Source organism: Paralichthys olivaceus, chromosome 10, assembly GCF_024713975.1.
Source record: "Paralichthys olivaceus isolate ysfri-2021 chromosome 10, ASM2471397v2, whole genome shotgun sequence".
Classification (NCBI taxonomy): Eukaryota; Metazoa; Chordata; class Actinopteri; order Pleuronectiformes; family Paralichthyidae; genus Paralichthys; species Paralichthys olivaceus.
The window spans coordinates 7,839,582-7,861,538 of NC_091102.1; the positions used below are offsets into that span (position 1 = coordinate 7,839,582).

The 21,957-nt window shown below is 42.2% G+C and overlaps 1 protein-coding gene across 4 annotated transcripts; it reads right to left on the reverse strand.

The window, feature by feature from the left end:
• Positions 1-215: 215 nt before the first annotated feature.
• On the reverse strand, positions 216-21,702 carry pou2f1b (POU class 2 homeobox 1b). 4 transcript variants are annotated; one of them, XM_069533671.1, is made up of 15 exons: positions 21,619-21,702; positions 13,439-13,504; positions 12,735-12,826; positions 11,967-12,062; positions 10,685-10,858; positions 10,104-10,203; positions 9,904-10,001; positions 9,540-9,701; positions 8,864-9,005; positions 8,523-8,668; positions 7,999-8,184; positions 7,760-7,865; positions 7,334-7,667; positions 7,137-7,222; positions 216-6,835 (listed from the first exon to the last, which is right to left on the reverse strand). In XM_069533671.1, the coding sequence occupies exons 1-15, from the start codon at positions 21,662-21,664 to the stop codon at positions 6,588-6,590; spliced, it is 2,082 nt and encodes a 693-aa protein (XP_069389772.1). In that variant the 5' UTR covers positions 21,665-21,702; the 3' UTR covers positions 216-6,587. The 4 variants fall into 4 exon arrangements, with proteins under 4 accessions (XP_069389772.1, XP_069389771.1, XP_069389774.1 ...); XM_069533670.1 differs by having other exon boundaries at positions 7,999-8,187; XM_069533673.1 differs by lacking the exon at positions 11,967-12,062 and having other exon boundaries at positions 9,904-9,974.
• Between the last annotated feature and the right edge of the window lie 255 nt (positions 21,703-21,957).

Genomic DNA, 21,957 nt, shown 5'->3' on the forward strand with positions numbered 1-21,957 from the left:
ATGTACAATATTCAGCAACTATAAAGCCATGCTGTATATTATCACAACAATATTTAATATTTCAGCCTCCGAAAGACAAATGAGTAAGAAACGTGCAGTGTTTTTAATCCTAGCAGGGAACACGAATGTGTGTAATCAAGTTTATGTCAACTGATCTGCATCTGATACGATATCATGCGAGTAAATCCCAATAAAAGACAAAGCACATGTCAAAACACTTGGAAAATGGTTTAATGATGTTTACAACAAAAGAGAACTGTACAGTTACAGTAAAAGATTATCTTTATAGGTGTATAAAACAAAACAAACAAAAATACAGCAGACAAATGCATCAAAAACTACTATGTATCCTGATTCACATACTTAAAACTCCTACACAATCTTTCAGTTCTATGCCGCCATGACTGGAGGCCTGTTTTTTTTGTTATTTTTTGTCTTTTTATATGTTGTAGTAAGATCGGAGCAGTGTCCCTCAGTGTTATAGTCCATGATGGAAACCCAAGACTTTACATTAGAGTCCCGGAGAGTCAATTCTTATCGGACTGCAGAATAAGAAAAAAAGGGGGGAAACAGGGACACATTCCTTTAGATGAACCCAAGCTTCCAGAATGAGTTGTTGTTTACAGAAAGAATTTCTTGAGATACAGACTTATTATGTACATGGTTGGCAGGTTGTTTTTTTTCTTAGTTTTCTCTTTTGTTGAAAGCCATGGTCACTTGGGCTGTGAACTGATAATCACACACAATACACCCAAAAACATACAAAAATACTATATCTTTCACCTACCAAGAGTAAGACAGTTTTGCAATTAGTTCCATGCTGTGACAGAAAAGAGAGATTACAACAAACAAACGAGAAACAGACGCTTTTCACGCAAGTTTTTCTCAGAAATATACCAAAATATACATCTAAGCTTTGGAATTACTGAGGCTAGGACTAAAGCCAGTGCTGGGTTTGTCTCTTAATACACATGCTGCAGGGTGGAAGGGACAGAAAACAGAGAGAGAGAGAGAGAGAGAGAGAGAGACAGGACAGAGAGATATCTTTGGTATCTGCATTTGTCAAAAGTTAAATATTTGGATTTTTTGCTTTGGGATAGCGCTCGTGAGGTCCTACGACCGCACATTAGAGTAAAGCCTTAAACAAAGTGTCACTGAAGCCCGTTGGCCCGAGGTCTGAGCCGGAGGGACACAGTCCATGCAGAGTGAAGGACCATGATGCATAGTGTCACAGCTGATCAGAGTCTGTAGTGAAGATACAATGTCAAAGGAGAGAGCGGAGCTGAAGGGGAAAAGGGAGGAGGAGGAGGAGGAGGAGGAGGGGACACAGCAGTGAGTTTTAGCGACCGCAGGATGTGTATTCCTGGAGACAACAGGGTAAATGTCCTGGGACTACAGTGTACAGGTGAGAAGGAAGAGACGGACACACTGTGAGAGGCAGGAACAGCATTTTCACCACAGTCCTTGAGGGAGGGAGGGAGGGAGGGAGGGAGGGAGAGAGTGGAGGTGGGGAGCATCCTAGCAACAGCGCTCAAGACAGATAAACATACAGAGTCCTGAGCATGTACAGTGTGCGCAGGATTAACCCTCAGTGTGTATTAACAAACACCACCCAGCTACCACCAGATTGGTTCGTGTCTGTCGGAGAGAAGCCCGCTCAGCTCCCGTTCAAACCCCCGCCGATCCCCGCCCACAGGCACTGAAACCACTGCACCAGCGACAGGCCGGAGGGGTTCTTTCTTCCGGGCAGATACACATTCGCATGCAATAAAAAGGAAACTTTTTTTATTTATTTTTTTTTTTTTATAGATTAATCAAGTTCGTGCAACCGGGATTTTATTCTGAGCAGTGAGGCGGGGATAGGTGGGGGAGGGTGTCGTTCGTTTACAATCAAGTTAGAAGTCTTTGGTTAATGTTGGTACCACAGGGAAGCGAGAGCGGGCTGCGACAGCACACCGTCACGTGGGAAGACGTGAACATACCTGTACCAGGTCAGAGTGGGGGGGGTTAAAATAAAACGGAGAGATTGTCAAACTCAAAGAAAGATGGAGGGGGTATTAAAATGCACTTCTACCTACACCATATCAATCAAGTGGTTAATATTTATAACAGAGAGCAACATTAACCTGACAAAAACATGTCATGTTTGGCCGATGTTGAAATAAATCAGTGTGCAACATAAAGAAAGAAAAACAGCAGACATTCATGAGTACTGGTACATATTCTGTCTCCCCCTTGTGGCGACCTTTTCCTCAACTCTTCCCCTAGTACAGGTATGACCGCGCTTCTCCACTGACACAAGTTTGTGTATTTTCATCATTTTTTGTGTGAGATTTTATAAAATATTTATCTTATTTGTTAAGTAGATTAAAGCAGGTTTCACTCAGTCTCGAGTTAGAAATGAGGTATACAACAGCTCCTTTTGCCTTAGTCAACGTGTAAAGACCCGCAAACCAGTGTGGTGAATCAACGTACGGCCACTTGATGCGTGGCCCGATTCACGAAAGCGTTATGAAAAAATCTCAGAATCACCAACTGAAACCCAAAGTGTCAAAGCAGAGTCAGTGGCAAGAAGATCATCAGCTCTTAGCAAATAAGAACACAAGTAGAACACAAACTGCAGATTTACCATTAGAAACCAAAAACTGGCTTGCTTAAAGGCTCTAGTTGATCAGTAGAGGAACCCCCAACCCTCCCCTGGACAAACAACAAAATAAGTTTGTGTCTCTCACCTCTATTTAAAAACCACTCAAACACTCGCTGGAAGATGGGAAAAATGCACTATAATGGTTTACAGACTGCCCTCACTTTACTCTCTTTGTAAGACATGCTGTCTCTCTCACACTCACACACACGCACACACACCCACCTGCTGGAATTATTAGTAAAGCTTTTCTCACAGGTATCATCAACCTGTCTGAGTCACACCTAAAAATCATAGGTAGCAACGTAATCATCCCAAGTGCCAAAAATGCCCAAAGTACACTGTATTGTTTCAGTGAAAACAATGCACCAGGTGAGCTCTCACACACACACACACACACACACACACACACACACACTCACACACACACAACAACAATGCTACAATGCTCATGTCTTCTACGTAACAATAAGGCATAAATGATAATGTTAATCTTTGTCAAACTAAGAAAGCCAGTGATCTTGCCCTCTCACACTATACAACCTAATTAAAGGCATAAAGTAATATAAAAAAATCAAATGATTGTTAAAGACAACACAGCAAATCAAGTTTACAATGACTCAACCAAAAACCAAAAGAATCTATGACAAGATAAAGATCGGATGCCTCAGAATCTCCTACCAGACAACAGGACCTTTCTGCCAGGAGCACCTGAACCAGACCCCCCCTGCTGGAAAGACCTGGTCGATACATGACAGACACAGGTGTCAGCGGCTCACGCTCCGCCAGGGCCTCAGATTTCTTCTCTTACTTTTTTGGTCTTGACAGTTTAAAAAATGAATGAATTACTTTTTTTTCCGCAATAATAAAAAGTTTAGGGGAGATTTTTTTTGAGTACGCATGGTAAACACTACATTCAGTCTTGATAACTAGTTCAAATATAAAATATGAATATCTTACACGTGTTTATATATATATTTATATGTATAGAATTAAGAAAGGTTTGTTTCTCTAATTCTTCAGTCTTTCCTCAGATAAATATTTCAGTAACATCCTATGATACCAATGGCAACTGGTTCATCTTGCGAGCACATGTTCAACTCTTAGTAACTACGAACAGCACTGGAGCAGGACCGAGTCCTTTCGGCCCATCGTGGCCTCAAAGACGGAGAAAACTATGAGCAGCCAGACACCCGCCGAGCTGCGAAGAGAAAGGCTTTTACTTTGGCAAGAAGGATCTCAAAATAATAATCAAACCTGGAAATACCCCATAAATAGTAGTACTAGAAAATAGCAGTAGTAGGTTGTCTTTTTATGTATGGTTCCTATGTGTGTCTCATCAGTATAAACTCTGAATGGTACTCCAGACAGTACTTATACATTCTACACTGGTCTATACACAGAAATGTCTAAGGGTGAACCTTATGTTTAAGTGCTGCTGAGGTATATTCAGTCAAAGTAAATTGACAACAGAAAAGAAGTACACAGGAGCATAACAAGCACAAATGTTTGCTGCTTACAGTCTCAGTGATCTGATCAGAATCACTGTTTTTATTTGGAAGCAGCAGAACAATGCTACTTTTGTTTGGGATTTAGTCAAATGTGCAGCACATACGAGTATTTAGCCTGACTCTGTGTTGGGTAATATCATAGCCCACAGACAGATTTAGGGAGCAGCATATTGTTTCTGAACATGCTGGTTTAAAATGGTGGTGCTGAGAGGAGGTGTAGTACCATCTTATGATCCGATCTATGCATTTACAAAGGTGAGCCCTCTAAGATGGGAGCGTCCAAACCACAAAGCCTGCAGAGCACAGGAAGCAGTCATAAAGCTATAGGAAAGCATGCAGACCTTTCGACAGCACAAGTCCACCAGGAGCTTCAGCAGCAAGTTGTTAAAGCTAAGTTTCTATGATCCTGTTCCAGCAGCACCAAATCAGGAATTATCAGGTGTTGAACGAGGTGAGCGACGAGGGGAATATTTAGCTTTCAGCGGCGTGAAGAAGTAGAGACGAACAGCAACTTGTGTGCTCGGACAGGCACAGCAACTACTGAGAAAAACCACTTTGGTTCAAGCTGTTGTTTTTATGGCTGAATATTAGTACAAAACCAAACAACAGAACCTTTCTTTTTTGCTTCAGAAAAGTCCAAAACTGCTACCGAAATGGCCAAAAACTGATTAAAGAAGGAAAACAAGCCATTAATGGCTGAAAGGAAACCAGAATCAGGCGTCAGGGGCCAGAACCCGCTGAGAGAAAAATCAATTCAAAAAGAGTAAAAAAGGAAAATACTTTCTCATGCCCCAAACCAACAGTCCCTCTCTTTTTGGTCAGTTGTGCTGCCAATTAAACTTTGAGCTATGAGACACTTGGTCAAATAAAAAAAAAATATTTAAAAAAAGGTCATCTTTGGAAAATGATCATCAAAATATTGCATTTCTAATATCTGTTGACAATGAAGAGAGATTCTGTTCTCATAAATATATTGACTAGACTAAGCGACACCGACTACACACAGCAATTATTTTAACAAATATTTTTGGTATATCTTAAAGTACGTAAGCCAGCCATGTGACTGCAGACAAAAAAAAATAAAAGAAAGACAGAATTCCATTCCTCCCAAAAGGCAGACTGCAGTTCATCAATCCAGTTTTTGGTACAGATACTGTGCACAAGTAGATACAACGGTACTAGTTTTAAAAAAGAAAAGAAATCAAAAAAACACCCACAATACAATAACCTCGCCTAGCCAATCACCACACGTTTAGTATGATGACCAAGTCCCGTGACTAGTCCTCCACAAAACAGACCAGATGGTCGCAGAGCCTTAACGCAGTTACTGAACTCTCAGCATCTGCCTGAGCTGGAGAGAACGCATGCAGACGTCTACCTTCTACCTCTGAATCCAAACATAATGTACAGTTTTCCACCGGATCAACAACCAAAACGAAATCACCCTTCAGACACATGATTGCATGTCTGCAGCTCTTATTTTTTTTAAAGCTGTCAACATCATGTTTTCAGTCATTTCCTGTCAGTGTCTATGATCCGCACCTAAACCGCCGTTTTACACAAGCTCAGCGGCTACTTCACCACTGTAGCATGATGCAAAACTCAGTGTTTCCACAAAGAGAGACCAAGAGAGACACACCTGGTCCCTCCGACCCTTAAAGCAATGATAACCTTTATATCGGCCACTTATTACTTGTTATTAAAGCCTTATAACCACGATTAAAAAGTGATAGTTAATCTTAACTTAATATTAGACTTACAAAGTTCTGAAAATGTCAAAAAATACAGACACTAAAGATAAAAAGAAAAAAAAGTCTCTAAAATATAACTTTGATATGATTTACATCAAGGCCTGTCCAAAAAACCCAAAATAATTAAAGATGGGGTGTCGACACACAAATCCCCATTAGTGATGATGAACATTGTGAAATTAGTAATAAATCTGTTTAGTTTGAATGTTAAAAGAGCAAAACCCTAAAGTTTTTGGTTAGAAGTATTTCAGAGAAAATTCTGACCTGGAAAGAGGAGGATATATATATATGTATATATATACACACAACACACACACACGCGAAATGTGAACAGCTTGATGGTGCCGAAGATATTTTCTTCCTGGACACTTGTCAAGGTTCATGAGGAGCGGCAGGCCAACAACAGTGTCCATCTGGCAACTGTGTGTGGAAAAAAACATCCAAGAATCATAAAGGAAAAGACAGCAAAAAAAGCAAAAAGTTAACCTCAACCTCATTTGAGATTCTTTTCTTTTTGGTGGCAGCAAAAGGATTAAATAATGATAGATAAAAAGGAAAGAATGTGGCGTGGTTAGTGAAGCACAGAGCGTTTAACGACCTCCCTATTCCCTATATGGTGTGATAAGAGTAGTGCACGACATAAGAAATAGGGCGTTAACTCGGGATGCAGCCGGACTGGCTTCACTGAGCCTTCGAGGCGGTGGGAATGGTTGAGGCTTGCACAGGCACAGCGGCCGTGGACTGATGGTGAGCGTCGACCTGCAGCCCCACCCCAGTGGACACCAGGCTGACAGGGTTGTTGAGCAGCGACAGGTTCTGGGGGTTCAGGAAGGTCACCATGTTGGGCCCATTGCCGGCAGAGGTGTTGGCGAACAGCAGGTTGCTGCCGTCCAGAGAAGTGATGGGGATTGTGCCGTTCGATGCCAGAGCTGTGGAGAATGTGGAACAGAATAAGCAGGTGGTGGATTTAGTGCAGGATTTGTTTCATTAATCATCAAAATCTTATGATGCACAGCAGGATTCATTTTCAAAAGACCATTATGAAATGCTGTATGACATTCATAAAGTTAATTTCAACTTCTCATTCAGTTTTGATGCTCATCCTCTAGTTTATGCAGCATGTTTTACTCTGAAAATAGAAAAACAGTCAAAAGATCCAAAAAGGTTGGGAACCCCAGCTCCATACTTTGCACAGGAAGTGGATTGAAGTATTGTGGTGATAGTACAAACCTTGAATGGTGGCCAGGGTGCTGTTACTCAAGAAGGCAGGACTCAATGCGCTGCCGAGGCCACCAGTCAGACTGAGCAGGGCCCCCCTACACACACAGACATAGATGAAGATCACATAAGTCAAAGGAGAAGAGCAACTGAGCAAGATCAAGAGAGGTTATGATTAGATGGGCGGTTGGACCATGGCCAGTACTAACCCTGGAGGGAACTGGGAGGAGGCCATCAGTCCTGGGTTGAGCCCTGCAGCAGCAGCAGCCATAGCAGCAAAGCTAGCACTGGTGGGTAACTGAGCCCCCTGCAGTGCTGCAGACAGCCCCGGAGACGCCACCATCACCTGACCTGACCCCAAAGTGGTGGCTATGGATGTCGGGGCCTGGGAAAAGATGGTCGCCGCCTGGGTGAAAGCCTTGTTCTCCGCACTCGTTGACAAGATAGTTGTCGGGGATGGGCTTAAAGACGGAGAGCTGGCTGCTGTGGTAAGCATGGGCGAAGAGATGACGGATGCAGTGTTTGTAGCTCCAGCTGTTGTGCCTTTTGGAGAAAATACAAAAAATAAAAGTTAACCTAGAATTCTATTATTTTGTGTTATAAGGAACAAACTAAAAGCAAACACACACACACACCTGTGAAAGTCAAAGTGGAGACACTGGTGCTGGTGAGAGGCATCACTGGGTTTACAGTCAGAGTGGTGGGTGTTGAACTGCTCACAAGGCTTGCTGTGCTGGGCACCTGAGCGACAGAACAAGAGGAAGGATTGAAAACGCTTTTCAGCATCAATCATTTACAAATACAATGAAAACATTTCCTCCATCTCTACAAAATAATTCTACAAGTATCATTACATGTGAGTGTCCAACCTTACCAATGGGCTACTGGGGGTATAGATGGTTTTGATGGCGGTGCTGAGTCCTCCACTGTTGCCACTGCTGGGCGGGTTAATCCTCTTCTCTTTCTGCCGCCGATTGCAGAACCAGACCCGAATCACCTCCTTCTCCATGTTGAGCTGGTCAGCGATTATGGCGATCTCGTCAGAGGTAGGTTTTTGGTTCTGCTTGAAGAGGGCAAAGAAGCCAGGGATTCCCTGTCAGCACTGAGGAGACTAAATCATTCGCTACCTCCACGTCAAATATATATATGATGATTGTATGATGACAAACTGGTTTGCCAGGTGGCAGAAAAAAAAAAACATTCACCACCCTAAAACCACTCCTGCAGCACAACCCACTTCTCCACTGTGAACCCATTTCCATTTTTTGTGTCAAAATCTTTTAAAATTAAATTTTGCACAAGCAACAAATGGCCAGCCCTCACTTTTGCTTAATGTGAATAGAAACATACTTCCTGGTTAAAACAATATCAGTGACTTAAGGAGTAAGAGTTTCTCACCTCCAGAAAGCTCTTTTCTAAGGCCACTCGGATGTTGGTCTCAATACTGGTCCTCTTCTTCCGTCTGCGGTTAATCCCCTCTATGCCCATGCCTGGGGAGCCCAGAGCACTGGGGCTGGACAGGGCCTGGTCAGATGTCAGGTTCTCTGCACAAACAGCACCACCACAAAGGAGAGGGAGGGAGGTAAAGACAAGGTACTGAAAAGATATACAACTGGTCCTTCATCCTGTTCCGTGAGAGAAGGAAAGATGTGAGGAAAAAAACTGGATGCACATGCAGGGGATTTAAAGTGTTATCCACTTATGCCGTATGACTCGTTCAGGTTGGTTCAGGGACAAACCTGCATCATTGAGCCACTTCTCCAGCAATGGCTTGAGTTTGCACATGTTCTTAAAGCTCAGGTTCAAGGCCTCAAAGCGAGAGATTGTGGTTTGACTGAAGTCATTTCCATACAGCTTCCCCATGGCCAGGCCAACATCACCCTAGAGACAGAGCGAGACGGTAATGTAAGCGCCAGTGTCACAATTAATTTTACTCACAGCAAACGTATTGTATATACTAATAAATATTTATATATTAGGGCTGAGTATTAACAATACTCAGAATCCACAGTTGGGTTCATACCTCATTTTTTTAGGGGGGGTATAGTGGGTGCGTAAGAAAAGGTGTGGGAGGAAATTCTGGGTTTTATTAAAACAACAGAATTTGGAACAGTAAAGAGAAGAACACTAGAGAACGTGTTGGACTTGACTTCACATAAAACTACTTAAACAAATAACAAAAGAGTAGGAAAGAGGGTGTGTGTGCATGTGTGTGCGTCTCCCACAGCCTCAATGTCCAGAGTTCAAGCTGTATATTTAAAAATTCTGTTTCAGTCTCCCCCACAAGCCCAACACAGTTTAGTTCAATCCAGTTCAAACATGGCATCTAAACCAGGGAATCGGTTTTAGTGAGTGGAACTACAACTCTGAGAATCACTGACCTCAGGAAAACAAATCTATTCAGTACACACTCACCTGTGTGAAGCCCAGTTTAATGCGTCTCTGTTTGAAGGTCTTGGCAAACTGCTCCAACTCCTCCAGATCACTCGGCTCCTCCAAGGTGGGGGTATCCAACCGCTTGGGTGGTGTCTGACTATGGATGGACTGAATAGATGTGGCTGCTGGTGGAGTTGCAGGCTGCAGAAATATTCAATTGAAATATTGTATATATAATATATTATCGAGGTGTCTGCAAAACTGTAGAAAAAAATACAAGAAAGCTATAACACAGGTTTTGTAATGTGATTTTATTCTTAAACCTGGATTACTAACGGTGAAGTTAAACCTGAATAACTGAAACTGTTTACCAGGTGGTGGAGGTGCTCGTTTCATTACTTACCTGAGTTGCAAGGTTGATGTTAGGTTGAGTCGGCAGGAGGTTATGTTGGTTTGGAGGTAGATTTCGAAGGGCTTGCAATATGCCCGCAGAGTGAAAGACAAGGGAGGCAAGATCCAAAGAAATGTTAAATGACAATTCTTGGAATTCGTCTGTGTACTTTATTCTGCATGCAAATCATACACTGCAAGAGTGTAACTTACCTGGTTGGGGTTGTGGCTGTGAGATGATGAACTGATGGGGTGTGGTGATGGGATGGCCAGGCTGAACCAGAACAAACTGAGGCAGATTCTGCGGCTGTATCTGATGGAGGAAGAAAGAACACAATAATATTATTCTCCCCAGTAGAAGAATACAGTGTTTTGGAGGTTTGCGTACTATTTGGATAATTAATATTTTTTATTATTACATTTATATTATCGGCACTCACTTGTACGGCAGCTATATGTTGTATGATGAGAATTTACATAAATCATTGTGATTTTGGCAAAAGCCTGTTCTGCATTAATTTTAACAGAGAAACAGGTTAAACCTACAAACCAGCTAACTAAGAAATGGGCAGGGGTGAAAACATAATCTCCTCAGTGGGTCTGAAACCTATCTAAAAGTCTTATTGAAAAAAAAGTCTTATTTAACATGATACATAAAGTGAGTTGGAAAACAAATGTATGGGTATTTCTGCTACTTTTTTACTTTGTGTTGCAAACCAAATTTGAATTTGAGCTTTAAGAAGTTTTGTGAAAATATGTTTTTGCATGATTGGATTTGCATGATCGTGTCGTACTTGGGTGATCTGGATGGGCTGTGACAGCTGGGAAATGGGTGTGGCTGCAGACGCTGAGATGCTCGCCCCAGTGGTGCTGTTCTGCTGGCTGGCTGACTGCTGCACGGCTGCAGCAAGGAGCTGAGCTTGGGCCTGCTGGATCAACAGCTGCTGGTGTACTGGGGTCAGGGTCAACTAGAGAAACATTCACAGAGAGGCAGAGACACGGGAGATTTCAGAGAGAGAGAGATATATAGATAGTAGGGAAACAGAAAGACAATAAGCTTCTTTTAGAAAAATCAGTTTCCAGTATAATGCAGACAGGACGAGCTAATATTGTCACAATACTCAAGTTTTGGCTTCGATACCCATGTTATGTTTCATGTCTGCTACAGTACCAGAGCAGGACTGTGTTGCACAAACAACGTGTGACAAATTGTACACATTGTTCTTGACGAGGAATCCATCTTCATTAAGTACCTTGAGATAAACACTTAATATGTTCCCTCCTGGTGCCAGTTATAGTAACAGCAGGTGGGGAATGCATTAGTTGATGCTGCAGTCAACAGCTGTTTAAATTGCTGCTCCAGTTTAGTGTCATGTAGTCGACCGCAGCTCTGCCTATTCCAATTTCTCATTTTGATTATTCCAATTTGTACACACCCTCACAAGCAAAGTCAAAGTGGATTCACCACCATACTGAATACATTTGGTTAAGGCACTGACCGTTTATGTAAATTGTACTTTTCACAAAGGTATCGAAGTAGTATTGAAACTTTGGCTATCATGGGAACACTAATATGAGCCCAGACAAGCAAAATGGAGGGAAGACTCATGCAGCTGAGCCAGTCAAAAGTGCAAATGATCATGGTGATGTAGTGTTCGAACGCGAACATGCAAACACTCACACATTCAACATGCACAGAATCCATTCACTCCTGCATAGAACGACAGCAAGCAGCCGCATTCAACCCATCTGGTCTTCTCAACTACAGGACAGCTTATGGGAGAAGATGGACATGAGTAGTGTTGTGTGGTCGGCCCAACCATGATTGTAGAAACAAGAAGACTATGTCCAACGTGTTACTCCATCTCTGAGTATGGAGGAATTTGGACATAGCCTAACAACCACAAGGATGAAGAGACAGACAGGCAGAGGAGACACCAGCCTTAGCCACAGAATCAGGGCGAGCAATGGGTTCATCACCCGAGCTCTCAGCCAGGTTTGACGTTCAGGTGTCACCCCAGATGCATGGCTACGACTGGGTTTTAACTTTAGGTAGTGAGGCAACAGGCCACTTACTCCAGCAATCTGTCCCCCAGCCAACATTAGCTGTGTTTGAGGCAATACACTCTGCTGGACGGAGGTCGGAAGAGCACTCGAGTCTTCCAACTTAGACTAGTGGAGGTGAAGCAAAGAAGGGGGGAGGGGGCTTAGAGGAGATTTACCTACAGGCATAACTGAGAAATGACAAACTTTCTTAATGTTTCAACTAAAAGCAACTTGAAAGAGTATTTAATTTGAACAAACTTCCATTAAAAAACGCATAAAACTCAAACCACAATGAAAGATCAAATGTACCTGAGCAGCTTTCAGAGAATGGGCCTTTAGACTTAGCAGGGAGAGGACTTTAAATTAAAAAGGAGGTGAGAAGGTGGGTATTGCAAATGTGCTGCAGCCTTCAGAGACGAGGAAAGCGAAGGAAGGGGAGTTGAGATGCTAATTAAAATAACTGTTATGCAGTGCATGTAAATTCTGCATAGATTTGCATATTCTCGGCCATCTGTTTCCGAGCAACCGCAGAGCAGCTAATTAGCATACAGGGTTGATTAATCTGCCTCGTTGCCTGGCGACACCAGGAGAGCTGGCTCATTTAAATGATTTGCTTGTGCATGTGTGAGAGCAGATGAGCATACCTCTGTTCAAACTTCATACATTTACTTTAAAGCTTGCAATTAAATTGTATCACTAAACCAGAATTTAATTTAAATCGACAGGCTCCTGCTGCAAAAATAGAAAAACAAAAACTCCCATGAGGTTATGTACACGATGGTGTGCATCATGTGTTACCTGTTGGAGGAGGGCTTGTGCATGTGCATTTGTGATTGCACTGGTGGTTGGCACCGTCTGCCTCTGAAAGTCCAATCCATTGGTTTGGATTCCTGAGGACAGAAACACGGTTCATGAGACGTGCGGTCAGAGACATTTTATTAGTGTTAAACACAATATTAATGAGAAACCAGGAAAGGAAATTTTGTTTAAAAACATATTTTTACAGGTGATAACACATTGTGTAAAGGTATAAAAGGTTATAGAACTGCTACTTAAATCTGTTCAAACGCACGCTGTTGAATCATCATGAAATTAAATATTAACTCTGTGGGAGAAGTAAAAAAATTTAAGCACACAGTATCATTAATATTTTCTTAACTCATCGCTACACAACAGAAATATAAAGGTTAGCACTGAAATGTCATCAAACATTTGTATCAGTGAATCACTGAGACAGAACAAATTACTGTGATATTCAAGTTTCACAAGGGAAACAAAATGAGAACTGCTCACAGGGATTTTAAAAAGCTGCTGTCACCTTTTTTTAAATGATCCAATAGTACAAAAAAGGTGCACAGGAGTGAGCTTCTCTGATTTTATCTGCAATGTTCATTTCAGCAGTGACTATGAAACCTGTTGAATGTCGCGGTAAAACATCCTGATTACATCCTGGCAAAAGAAAAAAAAAAAAAAAGGAATCAAAAAAGCTGGAGGTCACTCACCGGTGTTCCCATCACCACTTTCCATTGCACATTTAGTAGTTTCTGACTGATTATTCACTTTAGCATCTGGAAGAGCCAGACAGAGACAGATAGTGAGACGCTATCGCCGATAAAAACATAACACAGCCCTGTTTCAGTTATTTGAGGGGTGGTCTCTCTCGTCACCTGCATATTTTGCATAATTGCATGATTCTCCACATTAGCATTTCAGTCATCATTCAAACATTACCGAGCCAAAATGAAACACCAAAACAAACAGACTCCATCTACAATCCCGGTGTTGGAAGAGAACAACTGCCGTGTCACATAAATGCACTAAACTGTTGCAAGTGACATTCTAAAGCAACCTATGTCTCACACATGCAACAAAACCCAGCTCATCAAACACTCACCCACAACTGCTCCACCTGTGTTTTCCAGCATGGTGGCTGATCCTATCAAGGGAAATTGCCACCGCCGGGGCAAACCCACCGACAGGCTGCACTCTGCTCCTCCTCCCACTCTTCCCTCTCTTCACTCTCCACTGGTCAGCGGCGAGCAGAGTTCAATGCCAGCAGAGCTACACGCAGACACAGTGGCACTGTCCGCCGCACGGTTCACTGAACAACACTGGGATACGCTCACTGTGAAAGCCAGCAGGGTTTAGGCAAACAGCTCTCCTTCCCTCGCTCTGCGCTCCCTCTCTTTTCTTTTCTTTTCTTATAGCTCTGCCCCGCTCTCTTTACAGTGCTTCCATCGCACTCACTCTCTCCATCTCTCTCTCATGAGCCAAGTCTGTCTGCACTTCAGAAAAAGTTCGCCCTCTCCTTCTCTTGCTGGAATGAAACAAACGACAAGTGCAGCTGGCGGCCTCCTCCAACTCTGCTGCCCCCCAACCCCTCCACCCCCACCCCTCCACCCCGACGCTATAATGAAGCATAATCAGTATTCAGCTGATTAAAGCCGTATGCAAATCTAACCCTGCCTCGTTAGCAATGCAAGGCTTTGAAGTCCTGCAAGCGACGCATTTCACAACGGGCTCTGAAAGCTTTCTGCATAATTTAAACCCCTATAAATATTTATCAGCTCATTAGCATATTAATTGGATGGCTTTTGGAGGACGATAAAAAAACTGGGGAATAAGGACGACACAGAAAAAAAGGGTGAAAAAAGTGCTCAAACTAGCTCTTGGTGCTGCAGAGGGAGGGGGGCGGCAGCACAAGACCAATTATTGTGCCAGTGCACGGCTAAAAAAGTAATTAGCTAAGAGCAGGTACCAGGCTGACGATATCCCAGAATGCAGTGTGAGGCCTGTCGGCGGTGGTCTGGGTATGTTAGTAAAGCAGACTGCATTAATAGAACGTCCAAGACTGCTCGTTCAGAGAATCTCCAGGAGTCATGGAGACCCGACCTAACTGCTAAGAAGGGCGGAGGAGGACGGAGGGGTGCGAGAGGGAGGGGGACTCGCTCAAACGGAAATAAATAACTCCACATTAATCCAACACAAGCCTGTCATTACTGCTAGACCCCCTGTGGCTAAAGCATTCCACAGCAAGCGACCGCAGCGAGTGGGTGGCAGGCTTTTGCTGTCTGTGTTTATGAAGTGCTCTGGGATTAGCATATTTAGATTAGCTTTACATTCCATTACTATTTCATTTTGGGGCCTTTTAAATTCATTTCCAGCATGCTCGGAGTGTTAATACACGGGGGGGGGGGGCTCTTGCTGTGACGCTGCACAGGTGTCTAGTGAATAAGAATGACTGGACTGGAATGCATGACTGTATTGGGGTCTATAGAGGAAGGGGCTTACCAACCAAGTCCACAATACTGCTGCTGGTTGAAGCTCGAATCAACTTCTTCACTTATCACACTGCGGGACAAAGTCATTTACATACTAGCTGACCTAATCTAATGATGCCTAGAGGGCACGGTGGCGTTAACACAATTCATACTGAAAACAAATACTTTTATCCGCAGTACGAGGACAGAAGTAGCAATGTTTGTACACAGCAGTGTGCTTTAATGACGCACAACCAATGGCTCCTGTAGGTTTTTGTTGTCTGATATATCCGAGGTACTGCTGCATCTACACTATTCATCTAGTTTCCGATGTGAGATGTGTGACGTTCTTTTTCCCTGTTAAAAGTTTTTTAAAGTAGTTTTTCCTCACTCTTGGTCAAGGTTAAGGGCAGAGCATGTCACACCTTGTTAAAGCCCTATGAGATGAATTGTGATTTGTGAATATGGCCTATACAAATTAAATTTGATTGATTGATTTGAACAAATTGCTGTTGGTCAGTCAAATGTCTCAAAATGGTGAAAAACGCATTTTGCATCTTGCTACTTCAAGCTGACTTATTTTTTGCTGGTTATGTCTCACCACCAATCCAAAATCCAAATACATTAAGTTTTCTGTGATACACGTCACAGGAAAGCAGAAAATCCTTACGTTTGAGAGTCTGGAAGAAATAAATATTTGGCATTTTAACTTGAAAGTATTTGAATAATTGTTACATTTTTGTCAAATCTCAAATCTTTATATTTTTACAACACTTTTATACAAGATAGTAGCAAGTAAGTTGTCAGTAAGTTGTCAGACTTGGAGTGATATATTTCTATCTGCCTGCTCACACTCTTTCCAGAAACTTTCAGTCAGAGTGGTGATTTTAACGTCTTACAACCGACTCAGGTTGTAAAAGGTGTCTGGTCCAATCTACCTGTAACGTCTAGTTAATTATTATCACAAGATTCACGACAGCAAAAAATACTAAAGATGAGCCATGTATCAATGTGTAATCATATTTTTCTGTTTCTATTCTGCCTAAACACAAATATGCAAAGCTTTAATCAAATAATAATTTATATTTCTGCTATCCCTTTTTTTGACACCACTGATGTAAAACAGTCAATTAACACTGCATTATACTCCACACCACTCTCCACTGTTCATCCCTTCAAACAACAGTTGTTATTTAGCGCCCGTCTGCTGTTTACCAAGGTGTCCACAAAGTACACAGTTGGCACACTGGTGTAAAATATCGGAAACAGCCCAACAGAGTGTGTCTGAGACACCAGGAAATTAGTCCATGTCCTAACGACCTCTTCAACCATCACATCATTCAACCAAATGGGGGAAAAAAGGAGATATGAATGCTAAGTCAGTTATCAGCCATGCACCTAAACACATGTACACTTACTTGGTTGAATGGTCTGCAAAAACCCTGCTGTGGAACAATACATTATACAAATATCCTGTGAAGAGAATTTTAAATAGGTATCTCATTAGCGCGGTAATACAAGGAGGCTGACTGAATACTGCAGGGCCGTTAATGTGAGCGGAGAGATTCAACATGAGGCAGAGCAAAAACTTAATTAGCACATCCATATTCTGGCCTGATACCTATATTCCTTCATCTTTGCATCATCAAGACCACTTTTTCCACAAATAGACCCGTCGGAGCACTAAGCAGAGTTTGGAACAGAAAGGATGCGTGGTCGTGAGACATAATCTTTCAATTTAACTGACCTAATAACGAAATACGGTACGCTTCCTGTTTAATGCAGAATCAACATGGATATCCAAACCATTTAGAATAGCCTTTAATACCAGGTCTAGTTTACAAACCAACACAATCTGACAATAGCTGCAAACACGCAACACAAAGAAACAAAACACAGGATGCTGTGCAATCTGATGAAAAGTAACACTGCTGTATGACACTGTGGTTTCTTTTGAGTGGTCATTAGCAAACTGCCTACAGGCTAGGTGGAAATTTTACTCCAACCAAATTAAAATGCAGTTTCTTCAGGGGTGGCAAAGTAGGAATATTGAACTACTTCCAATCAGCACATGCACAGGTCAGCCATGATTCACTGCTGCAGTTTATTGGTGCTGACAACCTAAATCCAGATGTAAATTTAACACCTAGGATGCTGATATTAGCATCAACTGCTGATTATTCATGTGTAATTGGCATAGCAACATTTTAACTAGTTTCCTCTCTGGTCACTGTATCTTCTAACCATTAGCGCCAACTGCTCACAAACTGATCGACTACTCATTAAAGTCTGTCAGATTTATTACACCGCGAAGGAGGTAATGTTTTCTGTTTAATCTGTTGTTGTGTGTATTATTGTATTAATGTAATATTATTATTATTGGTATGTTGGATTGTTTGTCAGCCGAAATACGAAATAAACAAACATAAGGTATCTTTAGAGGACTGATATCTGATTCAGCCATGATTCACTGCTGCAGTTTATTAGTATTGAAAGTTCCATTGTCACCACAGACACATTAATGGGCTTAAAGTATGAAGGATGAATGGGTAATTTTTATTTGCATTACCATTTTAAAGCAGCCATTGCTAAAGTGCACTCCAAACAGGCAATGTTGTGAAAGTTAGAGGTCTCTTTAAAATGTTTTGTAGTTTAAAATGCCCTAGGATCAATTATATAAACTAATGTGAGATAGAACAAATCAATTGTTAAAAATGATATAATAAAATGAAATGTTCTGTAGTTAAATACAAAGGGTTCCCAGTTTTTTAGGAGATTAATTTGCTGGAGATTTTGCAGCGAGCTCTGACTGATACAAAAGCTTGGAGAAACCCGGACAATTGGCTACGGACTTTACCCAGAGTTTGCCTTTCACACATGCACGACACAGCGGGAGGTTGTCTGCACAGACTCTTTCACAACAGCACAGAATACTTGCATTATTCAGGTGAGAAGTTGAGCAGCCAGATGCAGCAGGCAGAGGCAGGAAGTGACGTAATAACTCTGCTGTGCAGACATTGTGATTTGTTTAGAAACTGTGGAGCAACTCATTCTATCTTTTGTGTTCACACATGCACCTCCTCCAGAGAAATACGGAGGATCTGTGGAGTCCAATGCATTTCTGAAAACAGCTATAATGTAACTTACATTATTCCGAGTTTCACCCACTGACGTTAACCTGCATGTTATCTAACCTGCATGTGCTACCATGTGATGTGACTAGGGGGCATGTTATCTATTTTGGGGAGTATCTGATAGATATAGCCTAGTAGTTCATCCATGCTTACTGATGCTCCCAATATTACCAGACACATCAAAGTCATCAGGAACAACATGGCAATTGTTACTACCTACCTACTCGTAGGTCATCGACCAATCATAAGCTCTTCTCAATCTCGTTTTAAAATGTTAAATTCCCCCATTTGGTCGGTTTACCCCTGAAATCTACAGTACATGGTACATGCTCTTGAACTCTGACTTGTACCTTGGAATTTAGCAAAACAGGTTCAACGTGTGTTTCTCTATTGTAAATGGCCTGCCTTCAAAGCTAAGTGTGCTGATCCGAAAAAAAGAAACATTATTTAAATGTTTTTTTAAACGAGATCTCCATTTTACCGTGCTATGTTTGAACAGGGCATTGTGGTTTTGCATTGTTTATTCAGAAATGAACCTCCAGAAAAAAATAGTTTTCTTATTAGTTCTAACTCCCTTTATCCACAGAGAAAAAACTTGTCTGATTGGAGCCTTCACCGAGGACTCCTCAGTACTTTGAGGTGGCATGTTCTGAATGCATTACCGCAAATTATGCATTATTCATAGCAACTATGTTTACATTAATGAATATTCATGGTGGAACTACAAGGCTGGAATGAGGGTGGAACTGTAAAACTGATTAAATGAGAAAAGTAGCAGTGGTGACAGATTTATTTCTCATCTATTCTTTAAGTAGCCTAGTTTAATAAGTCAATCATTATTTTTGGTGCAAGAAGGTGTTTCCATACATACAATGGATCTCATTGCCCAAAATACTACCACACAGAAAATGTATATATTCACAACATTTAGTGCTTTAACTCACTTGATTTAAAGAGTGTAATTTAGCATCACCCCTGGGTTACAACACAGCACATCATTGCCTGCAAAGTGATAATATCATTGCTTCCGGCAAAGTTAGCCTGTGATTCTCCTTGTAACAATGGTGAGACTTTAGTGTATTTGCATCATAAAGAAATCAGTCTTCATCACCATTGAGGCCTGAGACGTAGAAGACGAATTGCATTATTTAAACAGACCAAACATTTAAAAGACACAAGTAACAGCTCTGTTCGATATCTTATTTTGATTTATAAAGAAAGTGAAAAAATTCCACTCAAAACAAAAACACGGTCAGAGCAGGTCATAAACATGTATTTTGGAAAATGGGGACACTTTGGACCATTTTGAGACATAGTAATAAATATCAGAAAAATATCTTACTTTCACACATGTAGAATGCAGCAGGACATTGTCCACATCAGACGTGTTCACAAAAACAGGACACAACAAATAAATTCTGCTGCAGAGATCACAGGTTATTGTTTTAAACCCACTGACACAGGCAACGGCCCTTATCACCAAAAGGATTTTGCCATCTTTCCAAAACAAAGTCTTTTAAATCCTAAAATATTAGCATTGTTTTTGTGTTGTTTCTTTTGTTTTGCACCCATTGCATGTTAGAAACTCCACCAACACACCTAATTAGCCGGAATTCTCACATGGGCTCATTCGGACGTTTGGCAGTTGGCTGGGAAAAATTCCCAAAAATGCTGGGGGGGAGAAACTGACTTTGAGATTTGCATTCTCACATAAAAATGTGTGGTGCATGTCAGAGAGCAGCTAAAGGTGGTAAAAACACCTCCCCAACTTACTTCACTGTAAGAGCAAAGGAGAGTGAAAACCCCCCTCCTCTGCAGCAGCGTTACAACGGACTAACCTCATTCAAATACAAGTCAATGTCAAAGCACATGAGTCTGAAAAAGACAGTGTCATCAGGCTGTGTCAAGCTGTGTCTTGCCCGGCCATGAAACCTGCAGAGTGAATGGTAAGAATGCCCTGCCTGTTATTATTGTGGCCTTCCGGAAGTGGGCCTCACTACCCCTCCCCGAGCTCAGGGGGGAGGTGAGGGGTGAGAAGTGGTTGGGGGTGGGGGGGTGTCACACAGGTACAGTCTGTGTATTCACTGGATCAAAACTCCTGCATGCACTCGCTGCAGAAAAAGGGTTAATCTGCACACACAAAAAATAACTCATCCAGCAGCTATGAAAGGATCCAAAAAATAAATTACATATTCAAATGAGGCAGATTAACAACAGCCCCATGCAGACTCTTCAAGTTAGGAAAAGTCAAACAAAAGCTTGGCCCAACTTCTATCAAACTGTAGTTTGAACTGAAGTTCTACTAAACACTGGTCCACCATTGTTAGCTACCCCCCTACCCCCCAACGGGACTGTAAGCAGAATTCAATCATCACAAACGTGAAGTTAGCATCTGAACCAAGCAACTTCATAGACTCGCAGCCGGTCACATTCACACAGCTTTATTTATTTATTACAATTGTTTTAATACAAATGTATTTCAGTGTTTGTGAAGGGCGAGCTCCAGCCCGTGGTCGGCCGGTGGAATATGCTGAAGTCCGCACTCCGGTGGAGGCAGGCCCGCATGAATAACACAACAGGCTGCCGGGAGCTCTCCCTCTGCGCCGCGCACACAAAAGGCTGAGGCAAAAAAAAAATGCTCTGCTGTAAAAAAAAAAAAAAAAAAATCACATCGAGCTCCGTGTTAACAGATCTGCCCCCGTGTGCTTCACCAAACAAAGATATCTCCCCCCGGACACATGCACACAAACAGCGGTTAAAAAAGCACCGAGAGCCGCCGCCGCCGCCACCGGGCCCCGGAGCACCGACGAAATGAATATGCAAAGCTCGTTCAAACAGCTCCGCCGAGCATCAACACAAAGCCCGAGCGCTAGCAGGCGAGCTAACGCTAGCCCCGCTAGCATCCTCGCTTCAATCAACCTGCGCTAGTCAAACATCTAAATATGTCAAACACGAGCGGAGCCGCGTCGCCGACTACTAATAAAATATGCTAAACCGCGTTAGTGGGCGCTGGTATGAATATGTAGCGGCGTACACACGTCTAATCACACAAAGGGGGGAGGCATGTTTCCATGTAATTTGCCGTCGCACCGCAATAGCTCGTTTCCTCCTCTTGTCAAATTACAGTTGGAGTCGCTGGGTGTAAAAAAATAAAATAAAACTCCAGCAGCTCAACACCGGCGGTCCTCTGCGAGCCAGCCTCGGTTTGATCCGCGTCCCCATTACGATACATTGCGACTAACACAGTTTGAATATGAGTATGAATATGTAAAATGCTGTAATCATTACCTGGTCCTGAACTCTCATCTTGACTCGCTGCTCCTCCGTCCGCCATTTTGAATATTTAACCCGAAATCCCAGCCCTGAGCCTGGCTGCCTCTGTGTGTGTGTGTGTGTGTGTGTGTGTGTGTTTGTGTAGCACACACGCACACACGCGTGCACGCACACACTCACACACACACAGCAGTGTAACAGAGTGTGTGTTGTTAGTTGTGACTTATTTACATACTTAAATAATCATCTCACTGCTTTTAAAAATTACCCAGAAGGACGTGGGCGGATCTGAACCACAGCACGTTGACACCTTCTACAACAACAACAACAACAACAACAACAACAACAGGGTTT